The sequence below is a fragment of the Mustela lutreola genome, chromosome 5, assembly GCF_030435805.1.
Source record: "Mustela lutreola isolate mMusLut2 chromosome 5, mMusLut2.pri, whole genome shotgun sequence".
NCBI lineage: Eukaryota > Metazoa > Chordata > Mammalia > Carnivora > Mustelidae > Mustela > Mustela lutreola.
Window position 1 is genome coordinate 132273642 of NC_081294.1, and position 19550 is coordinate 132293191.

At 33.3% G+C, this 19550-nt stretch overlaps 1 protein-coding gene across 5 annotated transcripts in view; it reads left to right on the forward strand.

Moving 5' to 3' along the window:
* The window catches only part of FER (FER tyrosine kinase), a 483097-nt gene that overhangs the window by 224093 nt on the left and 239454 nt on the right, over nucleotides 1-19550 (forward strand). For all 5 annotated transcript variants that reach the window (XR_009354080.1, XM_059175617.1, XM_059175616.1 and 2 more), the window contains one exon: nucleotides 8550-8672. Coding sequence is in view for 4 of the 5 variants with exons in the window: in XM_059175617.1 (XP_059031600.1) it covers nucleotides 8550-8672 (123 nt within the window). In the remaining variant the exon portion in view is untranslated. The remainder of the gene's footprint in view (nucleotides 1-8549; nucleotides 8673-19550) is intronic.

The following is a 19550-nucleotide window of genomic DNA, read 5'->3' on the forward strand; positions in this document are numbered from 1 at the left end:
AGGGAAACAGACCCCCTGCTGAGCAGAGAGCCCGATGTGGGACTCGATCCCACGACCCTGAGATCATGACCTGAGCCGAAGGCAGCAGCTTAACCCACTGAGCCACCCAGGCACCCCTAAAATAAAATCTTTAAAAAAATATATATATATATATACCATGAGAGATTTTTAAGATATTTGTAATTAAATAGGGATAATGAAATTCCCTAATAAAGGGGACAAGGATAGTTGAATTAGCTTTATTATTAATTTAGGTTTAAGGCTCCTTTTTCCCCTTTATGAGTAAGCTGTTCCTTACTGGCATTAATAAACAATAAATAGAAATTGATGATAAAATGTTTAAGTGATTTGTTCACACTGCTGCTTCTGATTATTTATTAAAGTTTATTAAGTACTGCTAAACTACTTCTTAGGTTTGTCTTACTTTTGATTAAGCATTGGACAGATGAAAAGTAATTGTGAAGTTTTGTTTAACTTTACCTACTGAGAAATTCTTGATATTTTTGGCGTATGAAGCCCTCTGTCATTTTTCACTCCAACATTTCAAAGAGCATGCATTTTCAAGCTGGCTATCTTAAGATTTCAGTTTATGTCCAGGAAATTGAATGCTACTAATTATCTTACAAACAGAGTGAACCATGATTGCTAGATAAAGGTCAGAGGGTTTTAGGTAGATATGTATCTACATATCTTTCTCTCTCTGTGTGTATATATATATATATCAAAGTATGTATCTGTAATTCTGAGGTGAATTTCACATATCATGAAAGTGACCATTTCAGTATACAGTGGCATTTCATATATTCACATCTAGAAATTATATTTAAATGAAAATAGATGCCATTCTAACGGGTTAAAAGGAATAAATCCATCAAGGTTTATAATTTTCATTGCATTGTTAATTTTGTGTAGCATTCAGACCTCAACTTCAAAATCATATTTTCCTACATCCGTACATCCCACCTACAGTTTCTAGTAATGTGTCCTTCCTCATTTCCTTGGCAAACTCTTTTATAATTTATATGTGCCTTTAAGTTATGGATGTAGATAAGCTTGCCTATTCCAACCTGTGACCATGCTGGCAATATTTATAAAACAGTTTGTGAATTGTAGAAGGAAAAGTTATAGGTAAAGTATAAACTGAAATCTATGTGATTGTCTCCGTCTGTTTTCTAAGCTCTAAAAGTTACTATTTCATACATTAAACAAGACTGAAATATTTCCCTTGTTACCACTTATAGTTTAAAATGTAACTGTAAGGTAAAAATAAATAAATAAATAAATAAATAAATAAATAAATAAAAATATATAACTGTAGGAATTTAAATTACTATTATTAGAAACCAAAAGGAAGGGGTCTACTTGCAAATTAACACTTGTCTTTAATATTTTCACTTTGTAAGTAACTAAAATGAATAGTATGATATATTCTGAAAATAAATTGTTGCCCATTCACATTTGAAGATTTTATTTAGCTTCTTTCTGTCATTGAAATTTTGCAGAGATCTCTATTAAAGATGAGAGTTCTTATATATCTGTGAAAGCATCAGATTTTCCACTGCCTAATTTTATTTAGCTAATTCTTATTATATAATGTTGTGCTGTTCAGTCAGTTGAAAATAGGAGTTTTGAGATGATCTAGACTTTTGGGGGAGTTTTTAATTCTCTTTCATTTTGTGTGGGTAAATCTTCCATGAGTTAAAATTATCCCATTTCCTTCCTCAAATATGTGTTGCCTAGAAGAGCCCAATAAATCGGGAAATTCATTATCAGATATTTAATAATTGCCTATTATAGTCCATCAAGGAGTTTATAATCTAATAGTAGATTATAAAGGCTGTACATAAATATGGGATGGCTGTCCTAAGAGAGGAAGACAAAGGTGAGATTTTAGAAAATGAGAAAAATACCAAATAACATGAAAAAAGCATTGAACTTGTTATCATAAGACTTGAGATTCCAACCCAGTTCTGCTCTCTAGAAGGTCCATAGTTTGGAAAGTAATGGGGTTAAGAGCCTATATCATGATTACGGGAATCAAATCACTAAATATGTATTTTGTAAGGTATATAAGGTGCTATGCAGAGATTAGGCATTCTTACCACTGTTTAATGACTTTATTTGAGAAAAAATACAAATGTATTTTCTAAAAAATATTTGTGTAACTGGAAAAGTTACTTTAAAAATGTCTTTTTGGGGGGTGCCTGGGTGGCTCAGTGGGTTAAAGCCTCTGCCTTTGGCTCAAGTCATGATCCCAGAGTCCTGGGATCGAGTCCCACGTCAGGCTCTCTGTTCGGCAGGGAGCCTGCTTCCCCTCTCTCTCTGCCTCCCTCTCTGCCTACTTGTGATCTCTATCTGTCAAATAAATAAGTAAAATCTTAAAAAAATTTAAAAAAATAAAATAAAAATGTCTTTTTGGTTTTTATGTGATTTATTTGTAAAATTTCAATAATAATGAAAGTGTTGTTTTAGAATTTATATTTTAAAGTTTGAGGTATTCATCAATCACAGATAATGGGATTTTTAGCAACATTGTCTCTGTCACCTGCAGTGTAAGATGGCAATTATTTTGAAGCTTGATTTTTTTAATGTGTTTCACAGTTACTTTTTAACATGTGGTGAAACTCTGCATGCTGTGAGCATTATATGAACATTATGAATGATCAAGATGGACACAGATATTTGCAATTTTTACATTTTACTATTCTAGCAAAGAATATCTATCTTTCATTTTAGCTCTTCAAGCAAGAAGGGTTGTACTTTTTAATCGGACACTAAATATATTAATTTCATAAAGCCAGATAATGTTAATCATATCTAGGAGCATCTGAGTCTCATTGTAATTCTAGCATTAGTCACCGACCTGTTCCATAGTTAACAGCCTGGTTAGGGTATTTGATATAACAGTTTGTACCTAAACATATTTAGGATTTGTTCCTAAAATTGTTTATTTTGTGTCATAAATGTTGATAGATTTTCATAGAGATTCAAATAGCATTGTTCCATATAGATGCAAATCCTTATTTTTGTGTATGATAAAACAAAAATACATTTAGTAAAACAAAAGTGCTCCAGAAAGATCTTATTAATGGGAAAGTACCCATTATATTTCTCAAATTTATTTATATAACAGGCATTTGCTAAAAAAACATTTTTTGCAAAGAACCATGTTATTCAGTGTAAGGAGATAAAACTGAAAAATGTATGGCCTCCTTCTCAGTGAACTTAAAACCTAGTAGGTAAGACATTGATGGAATTCATTAACAGGGAAATATTAAAGTTGCAGAATTGGGGATGATGGAACCAAAAAATTTGAAATAATGTGATGAATTAAAAATAACAATATAATATAAATATTTTGAAATATAACAAAAATCCTCTGTATAAGGGCATATCATCATCTTTTATTTCATTAACCATTTATAAAGGAAATACTAATTGAGTGAGTAATATGTAAGGCCCAGGGATATGAGTCAATAAAACAAAATAATTCCAAAGTGGATGTTGTAATTATTGTATAAAAATGGGTAGTAAAATGGGTATTAAATCCCTGATTCATTCACCAGGTATTTATTGGATGTCTGTTATGTGCTAAGTTCCACTTCCAGCTGGTAGATTTAGTCTCTGCACGTACCAGACCGGTTTACTTTGTTCTGTTGTTGTCACAATCTCTAGGCTCTTTGAACTACATGTATTTTTAAATTCATGCCATGAGCCTTTAAGAAGACTTCTCACTTAAGTGAAAGTGAGTAAACCCTAAATTTGTTTGAGTGACAGTTGTTTGCAAGTTTGTGCCTTACTGTTGTATATTTAGAGTTATTTTAATCTCTCTACTCCTATCCTTCAAGGATCCAAGAGAAGGCAATAAGTAATTTGAAGTCAAAATGAACTGTCATAAGATATCATTTTCTGTGTCCCTGACACATGATTAAAAACTTAGGAGACTTTCTTCTTAACAATTAAACAAAGTTTTCCCAAAACCTCATTAATATTAACTTCTAGGAAATACTGATTGAGTGAGTAATTTTCAGGCCCAGGGATATAATTGTGGAGCTTATAGTCTAGAAGAGAGGCTCACAGTCCCTTATAAATCACACATGTTATATATAATTATAAACTGTAAAGTAATAATTATAAGGCTGTAGATACACATTGCTATAAAAGCTTTTAACTGGGATACTTAAGAAAGTTAAGTTTGAGACAACATCTGAAGAATGAATAAAAGTAACTAGGAAAAGACCTACAGAAACCTTATTAATGCTATTTTCCCAAACTCTCCAGCAATCCATCCTGTGTACCGGGTTAATGAGTTACTTATAAATATTCCATGTGTCGTTTTTATTTGAGAAAGCTAGCGCTTATGTTTTGTATTTTCATTTTTAGGTATTTTACCAAAAAAGGAATGTTTTATTTAGCTTTTTGTTTTTTACTTAGCTTATTCATCTCAGCTGCCTTTCAGAAATCATCTTGCTTGCTTGCTTGCTTGCTTGCTTTTCCTTAAGTCTGCTTGTTTTCAGTTCTTTTTCAGGGGATCTATTCAGGCATATTATTTCAGATTATACATTCATTGAATCCCCTCCTCATTTTTATGTGTGTATTCTGTCCCGTCTGACTTCTTAGTATAACAGTACTCTGCAAGTATGTATAGCAACAAAATTAGATTCTGTTTTTTATGCTTTTCATCCATATGCATGATTAATTCTTTTTTTTTAAAGATTTTATTTTTTTATTTGACAAAATCACAAGTAGGCAGAGAGGCAGGCAGAGAGAGAGTGGAAAGCAGGCTCCCAGCAGAGCAGAGAGCCCGATGCCGGGCTCGATCCCAGGACCCTGGGATCATTACCAGAGCCAAAGGCAGAGGCTTTAACCCACTGAGCCACCCAGGCGCCCCCATGATTAATTCTTAAGTAGCACCGTGATAACTCAGAAACAAATTCTAGATGGAGCAAATGTTTTCATAACACCACCTTCTGGGTTCAGTATATATTCTTTGAGGCTTTTTTGATACATTCTAATTATATGTAACTATATAATTCATATTATAAAAAATTTGTATTATATCATTTTTATTCATACTTTTTATTTTTAATGACATATTACATGATACTTAGCCATGTAAATCAAATGATAACAAAATGATCTTTGTAGAAATTTGCAAAAATTTATTCTGTATTACTATATTTGTTTCTTCTGTTGGAATTTACTTAAGGGGTCATATTAGTAGCAACCTTAGTCCAAAGAAAAGTGTCTGATTTAAAGATTAGTCTGGATTCTCTCTGTTGTATTATTGTTGAAACTGTAGAAGACTTAAGAAAGAATCCATTTGTATGTGAACCAAACCTCATGTCATCTGAGCTACAAAAATTACTACAGATTTATAACAAGTACAAATTATAATATTTGGAACTTTGAGAGTATCAAGAAACAAGTCCTCAATAGTTTCTGTGAATGTGCTGTTCTTGACCTTATCTCAAGGCTTAGCTAAACTTTGTAAGCATGTGTCATCTTAACGTTGTGTTTAGATTCATTACTTTATCTTCATCATTAAGAAAGTGAGTTAACTGGTTTTGCACAGTTAGGACTCCAGAACTTCACTGATGTTGAACTGATTACTTTAAAAGGATAATTGCTAGAAATCAGTTTCTTATTTCATCCTATGAAGTAAATACTGCTGCTTGTATCACTCACTGTCTTCGTCCATAATGATTACTACGTCAGTGGCAGAAAACTCTATTTAACTTAAATTAGATATGTTCTTAAACGAAAATTCCCATTATTCCATTTCCTGTTTCTCTAGTTATAGAGGTGTGTTAGAATTTTATGTAAGACTTTGGTGGCTGATTTGAAATTTGATTCTGTGTAAATTTTGTCATGCTACCTACTTTTTGTCAAACATTGTACTCCAGTGTGTTGAGTTTGCTTGAGTGTGTGTTTTCAGTATTCATTTCCAAATTATCTTATTTGTCTCTTTAGCTTCCCACTCATTTTATATGCATAATATTTCATTTATTCATACATGTTTATTTATCCAGGCAATACATGCCAGACAGTGTTCTAGACTATGATGATACAGTGATGAACAAAACGAATGTAAGAGTTTATCACCACATGAGCTTACCGTCTAGAGAAGGAGATAAACAATAAATAAGAAAAATAAAATATGCATGATATTAGATGGTGATAAATTCTGAGGAGAAAATTCAGTAAGGAAAAGAAGATAAGAAATTTAGTTGGGGTGAGGAAATTGGGGAATTGAATATCATATAGGGTGGCCAGAGAAGACCTCACTGAAAAGGTGACTTAATGCTGAAAGACTGGAGCAAGTAAGGGAGCCATTATCCGTATGGCCATCTGAGGAGCTATTCAAGCGGCAAATGTAAACTCCCTAAGGAGTATATATGGTGTGCTTTACAAGAAGAAAATGAGCATGGCTGGTGGGAAGTATTGGGAGGAGGGGGTATGTAGTGGTAAGAGATGATAGAAAACAGATTATGTAGAGTCTTATAGACCATGGCAAAGACTTTGGCTTTTATTTTGAGGGAGATAAGATTATACCAAAGTAATAGCAATGATCTGCTGTAAGAGGAACTCCTGATGTTAAGAGTGGACTGAAGGAATCAGAGAAAGGGAGAAACAGTATATAGATTTTTAACTTTATGGAAGAATACATTTTCAGGAAATATTGACTAATAGAATTGTATATATTTAAAGTATACAACCTGATGGTTTGATATACCTTGTAAAATGATTTCTAGGATCAAAATAATTAACACCTCACAGTTAAAGTTAAATACTTTCTTTTGTGCAGAAAAGAAAGTGGTGGTGAGTGTGTGAAAGTGAAAGTGTGGTGAGAATGCTTAAGATTTATTCTCAGTGACTTCCAAGGATATAATGCTGTATATTTGGTTGAAATATTACCATTGTTACTATTGTAGTTGTATGTTACACTTTTATAACCTTTAACCTTTCTTTACATTTCTTTATTTCTTAATCAATTTAATCTAAGAATGCCTTTCAGGATCTCTGATTATTTACAAATAATTTCCTTAAGAAAATGTGATTTAAAATAGTCTTTGAAAATGTTTCTTTTCCTATATCTGGGTGTAGAATTATTTTTGTAACCCAGGGATTATTGTTGCTTTAGTGATTTAATTGAGTGTGTACCAGGTGCCATATACTGGGCACTGGGGTTTGCTTGTTGATACTTGGTCAAGCCTCATACTTACTCTTTGACAGGATCCAAATATTTGTTTCACCAGTGAATAAACTGAGACACTGAGAGAACTTGCTCAGTGCATTGCATGCCTAATAACAGCTTAGCATCTTCAGTATGAAATGTTCTTAAGTATCATTGTTAATTTGTCACAGTAGATCTGGCTGCAATATACAAAAATTCTTTAGGCAATTTATTAACAATTTGCCCTGAATTGACTCGTACACATACTGCATTGAATTGGATTATATTCTGTGGTTAATTTTATAGTAAGCTAACTCCTGTTTGACCCTCACTTGATAAAACAAATATCCACGTAAAAGTGGTCTATAAGTTGAATTCTGGTAAATTGAATCTTATTTTATACTTGAAAAGGAGCTTTAATTTTTTTTATCTTTTAACTATGAAAATAATCTTCCAGTAATATAAATAATATCCAAATTTAGGTAATTTTAAATGTTCTTATTTATTAACATAGAGTTTTCTTAGAGCACATTCATGTTGGTATCTGCACATGTATGGGCGAACATTTTGTGAACAATCCAATAGAAGTATTTATTACATCACATTGCATTTCAGTGCTTCCTGCATTGAAAAGTACAGCCAGTAAGATATTTTTTATTTGTTAAATTTATTGCTGTCAGTTTATTCATGTGATAACTGACCTGCATGCCTATTTGAAATATGAAGACAGAGAAAAGGGGTGTGGCAGAGTTTGAGAAAATGTTACTTATCTCATGTTATAAAACCACAAAGTGCAAGATTTGAGCATGCCGATAATTGCAGTTTTGTCACTGTGCATTTTATTTCTTTGTCAATAATGTATAAAGGACTAGATGCTTTTGGTGAAAGAATAAAACATGAATAACCCCATAAGAGAAATGATATTTATTATTATATTGGATATAATATAATAGCCTCAAACTTTTGACATTATTTTTTAATCTTGGAAGTTTTATCCGATGGGACATATGTGTAAACATTATGTAAATGCATGTCTTGTTTATTAAGTCAAGTGTTTCTCATGCTTTATTTCCTGTGATTATCATTTAGCAAAATGTGTTCAAGGTCATTTTCTTCCTTCCGTTCTTTCTCTTTTTTGACAGTTTGAATTATGTTTAGTCATTATAAAAATTAGTTTCTTTATGGAAAGTTAAAATTTTTCAGCATATCGAAGTTTTATTTATCTATTTATTTTTATTTTTGCCATTTTATCCATTCAGTAGTATTATGTACATTCATATAATAGTTTTTCTTAGTGAAACTTAATTTATTGTTGAACATAGTCTTGTTGAAGCAATATCTTTATATTTACTCTACTTTATTCTTCCTCCAGAATCTATATCGATTTGAAGGCACTGGTTTTTCAAACATTCCTCAGCTTATAGATCATCACTATACAACAAAACAGGTCATCACTAAGAAATCAGGTGTAGTTCTGCTGAATCCTATTCCTAAGGTAAGTGCATTTATGTATACACACACAAACACACCACACACACACACACACACACACACACACACACACACGTATTCTTTTTTAAATGTGAGTTAACATTTACCACAACAAATAAAGTTCTTGGATTATTTATAAAAATTTGGAAAACGGAAGGGCTTTGTGATGACCACTGGTACTAATGTTGAAACATAGTACTTCCTTGGTTTTATTAAGATGGGTTGCCTTTTTATTCAGTGTTTGCTGGGTTACAAATGGCCTATTCTTTTTTTTTTTGTTTCCCATTCCCAGTTTTCCTTAAAAAACTTAAGACTTTGGAAAAAAAAAAAGACTTAAGACTTTTTTTTACTTTATAAGGTTCAGATTTTGAGTTCAGTTTATATAAGATCTTAAGATGTAGACATCAAAGACTATGTCCAGCAATTATGAGTAAATTAGAATTTTAATTTTGGATATTAAGTTTACAATATATTTTAAGACATTAGAAGTTTTAAAAACTACACTACTTTTCTCAAATACAATAAGTCACAAGTTTCTTACATAGAGCCAACAGGTAGCTACCTAGATGAGAGATTGTTCTAGGTAATTTTTACCTCTGAAATCTAGCACAGAACACATTGCTTTCATTTAGGAGATTCATGAAGTAAAGAGTGGGCATGAACATGGCTTGTGTTTTAAGATAAAGCCTGTGGGACCGGGCCCAAAATAGAGCAATGGAGCTGGCTTGGCTTCTGAGTACTTTAAGACTGGGGTGGTTAAGAGTTCTTGTCTTTGAGGTCATCTTCTATGAAAAACAGCGTAGCCATGAACAGCCAGAAAACCTTGTAGGTAAATGTCTATCAATTCAATTTTTGTATATCTAGGGATGACTTTTTAATATGAAGCAAGTGTTATTCCTAAGAATGCTAATGTATAATCTAGATTCTGCTAAAGAAATTTAAAAAAAATCAAAACAACTGTTGGACTGTACTTTATTAGTCAGGAACACAATGTCTATATTTGTATTCACATAATATTATTTAGTCATTCCCAGGGGGCTGAGCCTTAACATTGCTTTCACAAAAGATTTTGACAGTTGCTAAACACCGATTCTGTGGCTAAGAAATTAGCCTCCTTGCCCAGTTTTCTAGAGTTAGAAGATTGGCTTATTCTTCATTTATGTTTTTCCATTTGCTATTTCCCCCATTTTAATTTCAGAAAATCCTATAAAAATTTTCCTTAGTTTGGAACAGGTTGTCACTTTTTTCTCTAGAAAAACAGAGAAGTCTGTCAGTGTTTCCTCTTCCATCAATGAATAACTGCGGTTGTTCTACGGAATTCTAGTTCTTTTCTTTGATTAAGGTGATCTATTCGTGCAGTTTCATTTACTGTTTATATATCAGAGGTTTACAAATTTATATTTCTACCTTACATTTATGTCTTTCCCAAAAGACATGAGGTTTTTTCTACTCTTTACATAAAACTGAGTTTATCACCTTTAACTCCAAAATTTGGTCTTCCTTTTTAAATAAATGACACCAGTTTTCCCCACTATTCAAAAGTAGAGGTTCCTATGAAACCTTTTATAAGCCAAAATGACTTAAAGCAAAGAAGCAATTACCATTTCACAAAAGTGAAAATCCTCTTTGAATGTCTTTTGTTAGCTAAAACAGGTACTAAGAGCAGAGGAGCATAAAGCAAACTTTTGAATAATGTGGAGAACCTTTGCCATCAAATACTTAGCTGCTCAAACCATAAATGTAGGGGTTGTCTTCAACCTCTTTACCACTGCCCAACCTCTATCATTGTGACAGGAGTTTTGTATCCTTCCCTGTACATGTAAAAGTATATACTTGAATTCCAGTATAATTCCAGCATGAAATAAAGTTCAGTGCAGTGAAGATACACTTTTTACCCATGTTAGGTAAACAAGATATGCAACTGGGTTTTCAGAGATATTGATATCCCATTTTACAGCCAACCAAATATTTGCATTTTCTACTTGCTGAGCCAGGTCTAAATTGAGAGACCAAAGTCATAAAGAGGCACATAAAAATGCATATCTGGGCTTGAATAAGAATATATAATTTCAAATAAAGCTATATCCTTCTCTGTATAAAGTTTTCCATGAAATGAGTCTAGATAAATGGAATAGATTCTGTGGACTGTTAAATGGTCAATTATTCTCTTTCTCCCAAACCCCTAAAGCTGGCTGTGGAGCTGATTATCTCATTATTTTATATAACACTAGCTGTGAAAATAACTGTAGACTGAAAGCTATAGAAGATTAAGGAGATATGTATGATTGTTTTATGAGGTAGAAATTTGAAGTTTATCTAGCTATTAACCTGATGTAAAGTACTGGTATTTGAAATAGGCAGATCATTATCTGTTTGTTGTAAATATTGTTATGCATGTTATTTAATAAATTATATTGTGCTTTTAAAAGAAAATCACAAAGCAGAGGTTGTAGAAGTTAGACAATTTTCAATTATGAATGAAGAACAAATTGATACGTATTTTATTATGGTGGTATTATCTGTTATATATCTTCCTTTAAGAAATTATTTATACTCTTATAATAGAAATCTATTTCTTGATTTAATTTGTATAAGAAGTTATTGTCTTTGACCATATAATATGCTGTAAAACATCTCATTTCCATCTTGCCAGACTTCATTTTTAGCCTACATAAAGAATGCTATTTTGGTTTCAATATAATTTCTGTTTCTAGCAACTTACTGCTCACTTCCTATTTATTTCTTTCTTACCCATGAAAATACAAGTACATCATCATAATGCCTAACTGGAGGACACAGTAGCCAAAGGATTCTCTTCCCTGTCTTCAGAAGTACAGAAAACTAGACAGTCTAGAATTAGGATTTTATTTAACTTTCTCATGATAATAAAGCTAGTGGGTGCCCAAGCCATCCCTCCCTCACCCTCCACAGGCTGATTCTCCTGCGCTGCTTCCCAGAGCCTGTGAAAAGGTTTGGAAGATGCAAGGCATTGTTGTCAACAAGGGTTATCGACTACCCAGCACCATCTTTATGTTAGCAAGCACACTGGATATGCACAGAGCCTCTTCTTTGCTGAGTCAGTTTCTGTGCCAATGTCACTTCATCACAGAGGCCTTTTCTGACTACCTCGCGTGAAATAACCTCTTACCCCCTTATATTCCCCTTTTCCCTTACTATCTCTTTGCTACAGTTGTGTTTACTTGAAATTATTTCATATGATGTATTTTTACTTATCTGTCTTCCTCAAGTGGAATGTAAATTCCGTAAGGGCCAGAATTACATTTAACAATTAGTGGAGCTGTAGTGCCAGTGCCTAGAACAGTGCTCGCCAAAGTAGGCATTCAGGAAATGTTTGAAACATTGAATTCATTGAGTGATTGCTAGAAACCAGCTACTTGCTGAGTTTTTATATGCATTATTTCATTTAACCCTTACATATTATTATGGAGTATTATAATTACCCCATACAAGATTAGTGTTGTTTTTAACCTCATATTTCTTATGAATGAGGAGCTAAAGCTTAAAATCATAAATAATTCACACAAGATAACACAATAGGTAAGACGCAGAGCTGAGACGGGAGTCTCTGTTCTTATCTACTGTTTCTGTGCACTGTAGAGCCTAGACTTCAGAGACTAGAATAAACAAGGGTCGGTTAAAGGAAAAGGAAATATCTTTGATTCCATAAAATATTAAATTGAAAAAGACTGTAACATATAAAAAAATGTACCATGAGTCTTTATGAAAGAAAATCAATAAACAGTAATATTAGGTGCCAGAACTAGGATTTGAGATAAAATATAGGGCTTGGTAAAATTTAGTTAAGAAAGACACCTAGTTCAACTTTAACATTTAAATGGTGACTTGAAAGTTTATTTGCCTTGTTAAGTTTGATATTTCTTCAGATTTAGCTGTTTTTTAAAAAGAAATTTCTTTCAGAATGGAAATTAAAGTTCATGAATAAATTCAGGTGAGTTAGGCAATGAGCCATTAAGTTGAACTTCAGACAAATGACTTGCCTGCCAGCTTAAATCGTGTACTTATGGCTTTTCATCAGAATTTGGTGCAGGACAGCAAAACAGTAGAGGCAAATTTTTGCAGAAAATAAGTCTTTCTGCAGCAGACCGGTCTGAGGCAACTTTCACCAAATCTCTGTTATGTCCCGCACCAGATCTATATTATGTCAGAGTGCAGTAAATGCTACGAAAATGAAGCCTGTCAAAAAGATGATGATCTGAGTGTATGGGATAAAGTCAAGGGTTAGGTAGTGTGTATATGTGCATATATGTGTGTGTGTATGTGTGTACATAGGAGTAGCTACTTTTTTAAAACATGTGATCCAAGTAAGGCTCCTAATGAATTTTGAAGAGAAATGCGAACCAAACCAAGGACTTTTCTGTATGGTTATATGCAGGAGTAATAGTAAAAACCTTTAACAGCACAGCATGATTACTGGCCTATGGGAACAGATGTCAACTCTAGACCGCTAGAGCCATGTTGGCATTTATTGACTGAGTAGCTTCCTTGAGTGTCTGGGGAAAGAGTGTTCCTTGGTATAACTGAGGAGCTGTAGAAGCTAGTGTGGCAGGAACAGCATGGCTGAATGGAAGAGTGATTGGTGGTGAACACAGATTTAGATTAATTTAATAACAAATATGCATTATCTTAAAAGGTCAGTTGTTTGTACTTTAAGAAATTCACTTCATTCAAGTAGAAGCTCAGTATAAAATTTTACAAGTTTTCATAGTGAGTCTCTTTAAAACAAAAGATTAATATTCAGTAGTGCTAGTCAATTTAATTTCCAGGAACATTTTTGCAGCAATATGGCCATCTGGATAAATTAGAATAAAACCCATGTTTTGATTTCTAAGAACTTTTCTCTCCAGCCCATTGCTGTTTTTTAAATTTCTGTTTTGCTTGGTTTTGGTTTTTTTTTTTTTTCCTCCTGTGCCACCAGGCAATTCATTCAGTTCTGACACTACCTGGTGATGACTCAGATCCCATAGTTTCAGGGCTCATTTTACAAGACTGCCCCCCAAACTGCCCAACTTCACATGCCAGTCTTAAATCCAGGTTGTCACTTGTGCTTCTGACCTACTGGTGATAGATGTGAAGTCCCAACAACCCCCTCTTTAGGTTCAGTTAATTTGCTAGAGTTCCTCACAGAACTCAGAAAAACATTCTCATAGTAGATGACCAGATTAATATGAAAGGACATAACTTAGGAACAGCCAGATGTTAGAGATGCATAAGACAAGGTACGAGGAAAAGGGAATGGTACTTTCTTGATTTCTAAGGGTACAAATGAAGAAGTTTCAGAATATAAGTGAGGTTCAGTGAGGTGGAGTCCAGAGCCAATGACCAAGAAAGAATTCTTGAGACGTCTTTGGTGCAAAATGGTGGTTTATTAAAGCACCAGAACAGGACCCGTGGGCAGAAAGAGCTGCTGCCTATAATCCTGAGGAGGGGCTGATTATATACTCAGGAGTTGGGGAGGTGAGGACAATGAGGGTGTTCAGAAGGGCTGTCGTATGTTAAAGACTGTTAAGATACTGGAGGCCTGGTTATTGTTGAGCCAAGGCGGTTTTTCCCTCTGATGAGGCATGAACATGAAGACAGTTGGGAGTTTCCTGGTGGAATGTCACATTCCTACCATCACACATCCAATGAACTTTAGAGTTAGAACAAATTCAACTTATTTACATTTCCTTCCACCTCAGCCTCCCTCAGTTTTATGGAGGGGAAGGTAATCTTAGGGCTTCAGGAACTGAGTTATGGGTTTCTGGAAGTTACGCTATTGTAAATCACTAGGACATTTGTAAACTGAGGGAGACTCTTGTCTTGCATGACTGTGATCTCTATTAGTTTATCATTTGTTTTTCCTGTAGGGCAGCCAGGAGTTCCTGAGGAATGTCACACATGTCACATGGGGGGCGGGGGATGCGAGGTGTAGGGTGCTAGCTTCTGCTTTGTCCTTAGCTAGCCTTTTGCTCCTTCATCACAACTGTTCCCAAATTTCCACACTATTACCAACTTGGAAGTTCTCCCTACCTTCTTTCTGGGTTTATGTGGAGGCTTTATTACATAGGCACGATTAATTAAATCATTGAGCACTGGGACATGAACTCAATCTCCAGCCTCTCTTCTCTTCCTGGAGGTCAGTGGGGTGGGACTGAAAACCCCAACTCTCAAATCACAAGGTTAGTTTTCAGGCAACTAGCCCTACCCTTAGGTTACCTAGAAGCTAGCCAACTATCATCTTTAACATAACAAAAGACACCTTTATGGCCTTCAGCACTTAGAAACTTCCAAATGTTTCTTTGTGCCAGAAATGGAGACAAAGACAAAATACAATTTCTTACTATAAATCATAATAACACACTCAGTAATATTATTTTAGGAGGCATCTAGCTAGCTGTGCTTTTGCAGTTAATCCTCTCATGCTGTTAATTTGTATGGGATTTTTAAGATTTGAAGATAAATAGGTGATTTTTTTTTTTCTCTTGAAAGTGAGATATAGCATGTCAAATTAGATTTCCAGTTATGGAAACCACAGTTTGGGGAGAAAAAGCATAACAAATAACATGGAGGACATGGGAAGATGAAGAGGAGAAGGGAGTTGAGGGAAATTGGAAGGGGAGGAGAACCATGAGAGACTATGGCCACTGAAAAACAACCTGAGGGTTTTGAAGGGGTGGGGGGGGGGAGGTTGGGGGAACCAGGTGGTGGGTATTGGGGAGGGCACGTATTGTATGGAGCACTGGGTGTGGTGCAAAAACAATGAATACTGTTACACTGAAAAGAAATTTAAAAAAATTTAAAAAGTTCTGGTATAGAATGTTTGCTGTTAAGATTCCTATTTAATTGCCTCTTTTAGATCAGTTATTAGGTCTATTGAGAGTGGAAGAACACAAAAAATTACAAAATGCCCTCCTCAGGATAAATTCATCAAGAATACATAAATCTCCATGTGGACTTCTGAATTGAGCAGAAGGAATCCAATTTTAAATAGTAATATTTTACCACTCCCAACCATGTGATCTGGGGCAAATCAACTGCTTATAGTAACCCTACTTGGTTGTTGTAAACGTCATGCAAGAAAATCTCTGTGGCTATATGTTGGAAACCATAAAATACCATGTTCTTACTTCTTTAAAAACTTTTTCACATGACAAATAAATCACAACAGAGGGCAAATTTGGAAGACTTTAAATTATGAAGGAAGAGAAGAAGACATTTATTGAGTCCATAGTCTGTTAACAACACTCTACTTTTATTATTTTATAAAATCTTTTCAACAACTGTGAATTGAGTATTATTATCCCCATTATTAGGTGAGCAAAGTCAGAGATTACAATTTACCCTAAATCATATTTCTTGTAAATTTTTGAGGTGTGTCCTGAAACTTACTCAGTTCTATTTATCATCTTTTTACTATAGCCTCTCCAACATAAATTATAGTCTACTGTCTCAGTCATGTCAGTAGTTTAGCAAAAAAAAATTTTCTATAGTCCAATATTCTAGCACTAGGAAGTAACAGTGAACTTGACAGTAATCCTTTATGAAAATTAGTCCAGCAGGAACTATATAGCATGTTGTGCTAAGAGAAATACAGGAAAATATTGAAATATTCAGCCTTCATTTAACATAGTCTGTGAAGTCAAATTAAACTTGGATTTTAGGCTTGATCCATTTAATAAAATAAAAGAACCCTGTTGTAGCACATGCAACATGTAGACTGACTTTCAGTTTCTTATTTCAAACTTTACTAGCAGTTATTTTGAGGAAGAGCAATGTTAGACTCAAAATTAATAGGCCCTGGAGACCACTAACGTTTTTTAAATGACCTCTCAAGAGTATTTTATACATAAGCCTACCTCATACTTTCTTAAATATTATGATTTTTTTCAGTCTAAGGAGCTAGGCTTTTCAGTAATCATTCCATATATTTCTTATTTACCTTGAAAATATTTTAGGGATGATGGGAATAGGTAGATGAGTCCCAAGAGGTTAAAAGATTAACTCATTGGATTTTTTTTTAAATGCAGGTAGAAGAGCAGGATTTGGTATTTATAGCACAAACATTGCCCAAAGTATGTCATGTCATCACTTTAAAGTACTCGTGAGCCCTTTCTATGTGCATGACTCAAAGAAGCATGTAGAAACATATAAGAAAATGTAGAAGAGGATTTCTGGCATGAACATGGTTGCATGACTTAGCGTTTTTTACTGTTGCCTACTGGAAACCATAGCAAAAAGAACATCAAAAGTAAAATATCCATTAACTGTATTTTTCATGAAACTAAGAACCATATATAATTCACCAACTTTAAAATACATATCATGGTAGCCAACCTTAGACTGGGCAGAAGTTTTATAGCACAAAATTAAGACATGATCAGATAGCCCAGCTGCCATAGATCTTACCAAGCTCCAGCAAAAATACATTTTGAAAGAGGAATTTACCCCAGAGTTCTCGGGCTATATTCATTGCTTGCATCAATGAATGTGGAAAATGGGTGGGGAAAATAAAATTTTACATATAACTTAAGTGATGCAGCCAAAGCTACACTTGGAAGAAATTTTAGAGCCTTAAATACTTGTATCATAAGACAAAAAGTGAAATAATTGAGTGAAGCATGTAACTCCAAAAATTAGGAAAAACAAATCCACAATAAATTAAAGAAAGCAGAAAGAAGGAATTATTAAGATAAAAGCATAAAGAGATGAATGAGAAGAAGAGAAAACAATATTTGTATTTATATAATAATTGCTTTTAAAATGATCAATACATAATTAAGAACACTTGTCAATTTAACCAGGAAAAACCTATATGCCATACCACAGAAGTACCAGTCTCTTTAATATACAAAGAGCCTCTAAAACTTGTTCAAAAAGAGAGAGAGACAACCAAATAGAAAAATTGGCAACAGGCATGAGGTGATAGTTCAAAAAACAAATATACAAATGGCTTTTAAAGATACAGTAGTTGATTGCTTCACTTGGTGGAATAAATGGAGATTAAAACTATAATGAGATACCATTTTTTCACCTATTACATTGGCGTGAATTCACAGTTTAGTAATTCACTTTCTTGGCAAAGATGTGCAGAAAAGGCTCTTAGATACTTTGCTAATGTGAGTATAAATTAGAAGAATCTCTGTAGATGGCAAATTGGCAAAAATCCTTCAGAATTATAAAATGTATGTGCTTTTGACTTAGCATTAACAATTCTGTAATCCTTTCTTTAATTGTATTTGTGTACATCTGAACAGATATCAATACAGGATTAGTCACTGCAGCATTGTTTGTAATATTAGGAGATGAAAAATAGTTGAAATGTTCATCAGTAGGTATCTAGTTAAATCAACTATGGTATCTTATCCAATGGAGTATTATAAATGAGGAAGCTTTCTATGTACTCGCTAGAGACGGCTCCAAGGTGCACTGTTAATAAAAGAAACTAAACTATAAGGCAGAGTTTATGTTGTGTTGTCTTTTGTATAAAAAGTGCAAGGAGTATAAGATTATGTGTCTGAATTTGCTTTTTTAATGATAAGGAAGCTTTTTATAAACTCAGGATGCTACAACTAATGATGATGATGTCTAACAGAGGATACATGTTTTGGTGGGTTTGAAATCAGCAGCAGTGGTTTAAGGGAAACTTTTTACCATTTACATTTATTTTATTTTCCTGTTTATATTTTATTTTTTGAAAACATTGTGAATCTTTTATCCATTTAAAACTTAAATTAAAAAAATATTTGAAACTGTGGTACCTGCTCTGAAACAGTTACAGTTTTTCGGAGAGGTGCTTTATTGAAAAATTATTGTTATAAGGATAAAACATGTTATATGTTGTTAAAGTAGAAACAATTTATAAAATATTGTAATGGTATTATCTCATTTTTAAATAATGAAATAGACGTACACAGAGAAAAATGTATGTGTACACATACACAAAAAAGTTGAACGACAGTACTCCAAAATATTATGATTATCTCCAGTTAGAGGAGTTATGGGTAATTTTTTTTTTTTTTTTGCTTAAGTTTGGTTTTTAGATTTCTTTCATTGAACATGTTATTAATTTGGTAACATTGAAATTTTCTGAAATAATATTATATAATAATGCTTAGTAGAACACTAAAGCAGTGTTTCATGACTTTTTTCCCCACAATGCATAGAAAGAAATTGTATTTTATATTGAGACCCAGGACACACAGAATTTTAAGTGCAGATATGTATGTGTGTCTATGCCTGAATCAAATTTTAAAAAACAACTTTTTTATGTTTCTTATATGCGATGATTTCTATTATCTTTTTTAAAAGTCTACATTCAAAAAATGTTTATGAAACTCAATTTGAAAAATATTCATAAAAGGTTTTTTAAAAAAAAACAATAAAATAGATTTTTAAAGTACCGGTTTGAAAAAAGAACAAATGGCCTGAAAATGGTTCACACAGGAAAGTAGACTTTGAAGTACGTCTTAAGGATAGGCAAAAGGAGTAGGGAAATTTTTTTGTGGTTTTGGTAAGGGAATAATCTAAGACAGGGGAAATAATGGCAAGGGAATAATCCAGAACATGGGACTTGTTTTAAGGAAGTCAAGATCAGTTTGATGGAAGTAGATGATTTAGAGAGGTGAGTAATCGCAAAAGTTTTGGCTAAAGTCAGATTTTTTTAAGACCGTTGAATACCAAGATTGGGATTTATCTATGGAAAACGTCATTCTACTGCAGATATGTAAGCAAGGGATAAATGTGAACTAAGCATATCTAAAGAATAGTTGATGATACCACATACTCCATTAAAATGTTGAAGGCTGTCTACCTTTTTAATTGCTTGAAGAAGTTAAGGCATTTATTGGTACATTTAAAGAAC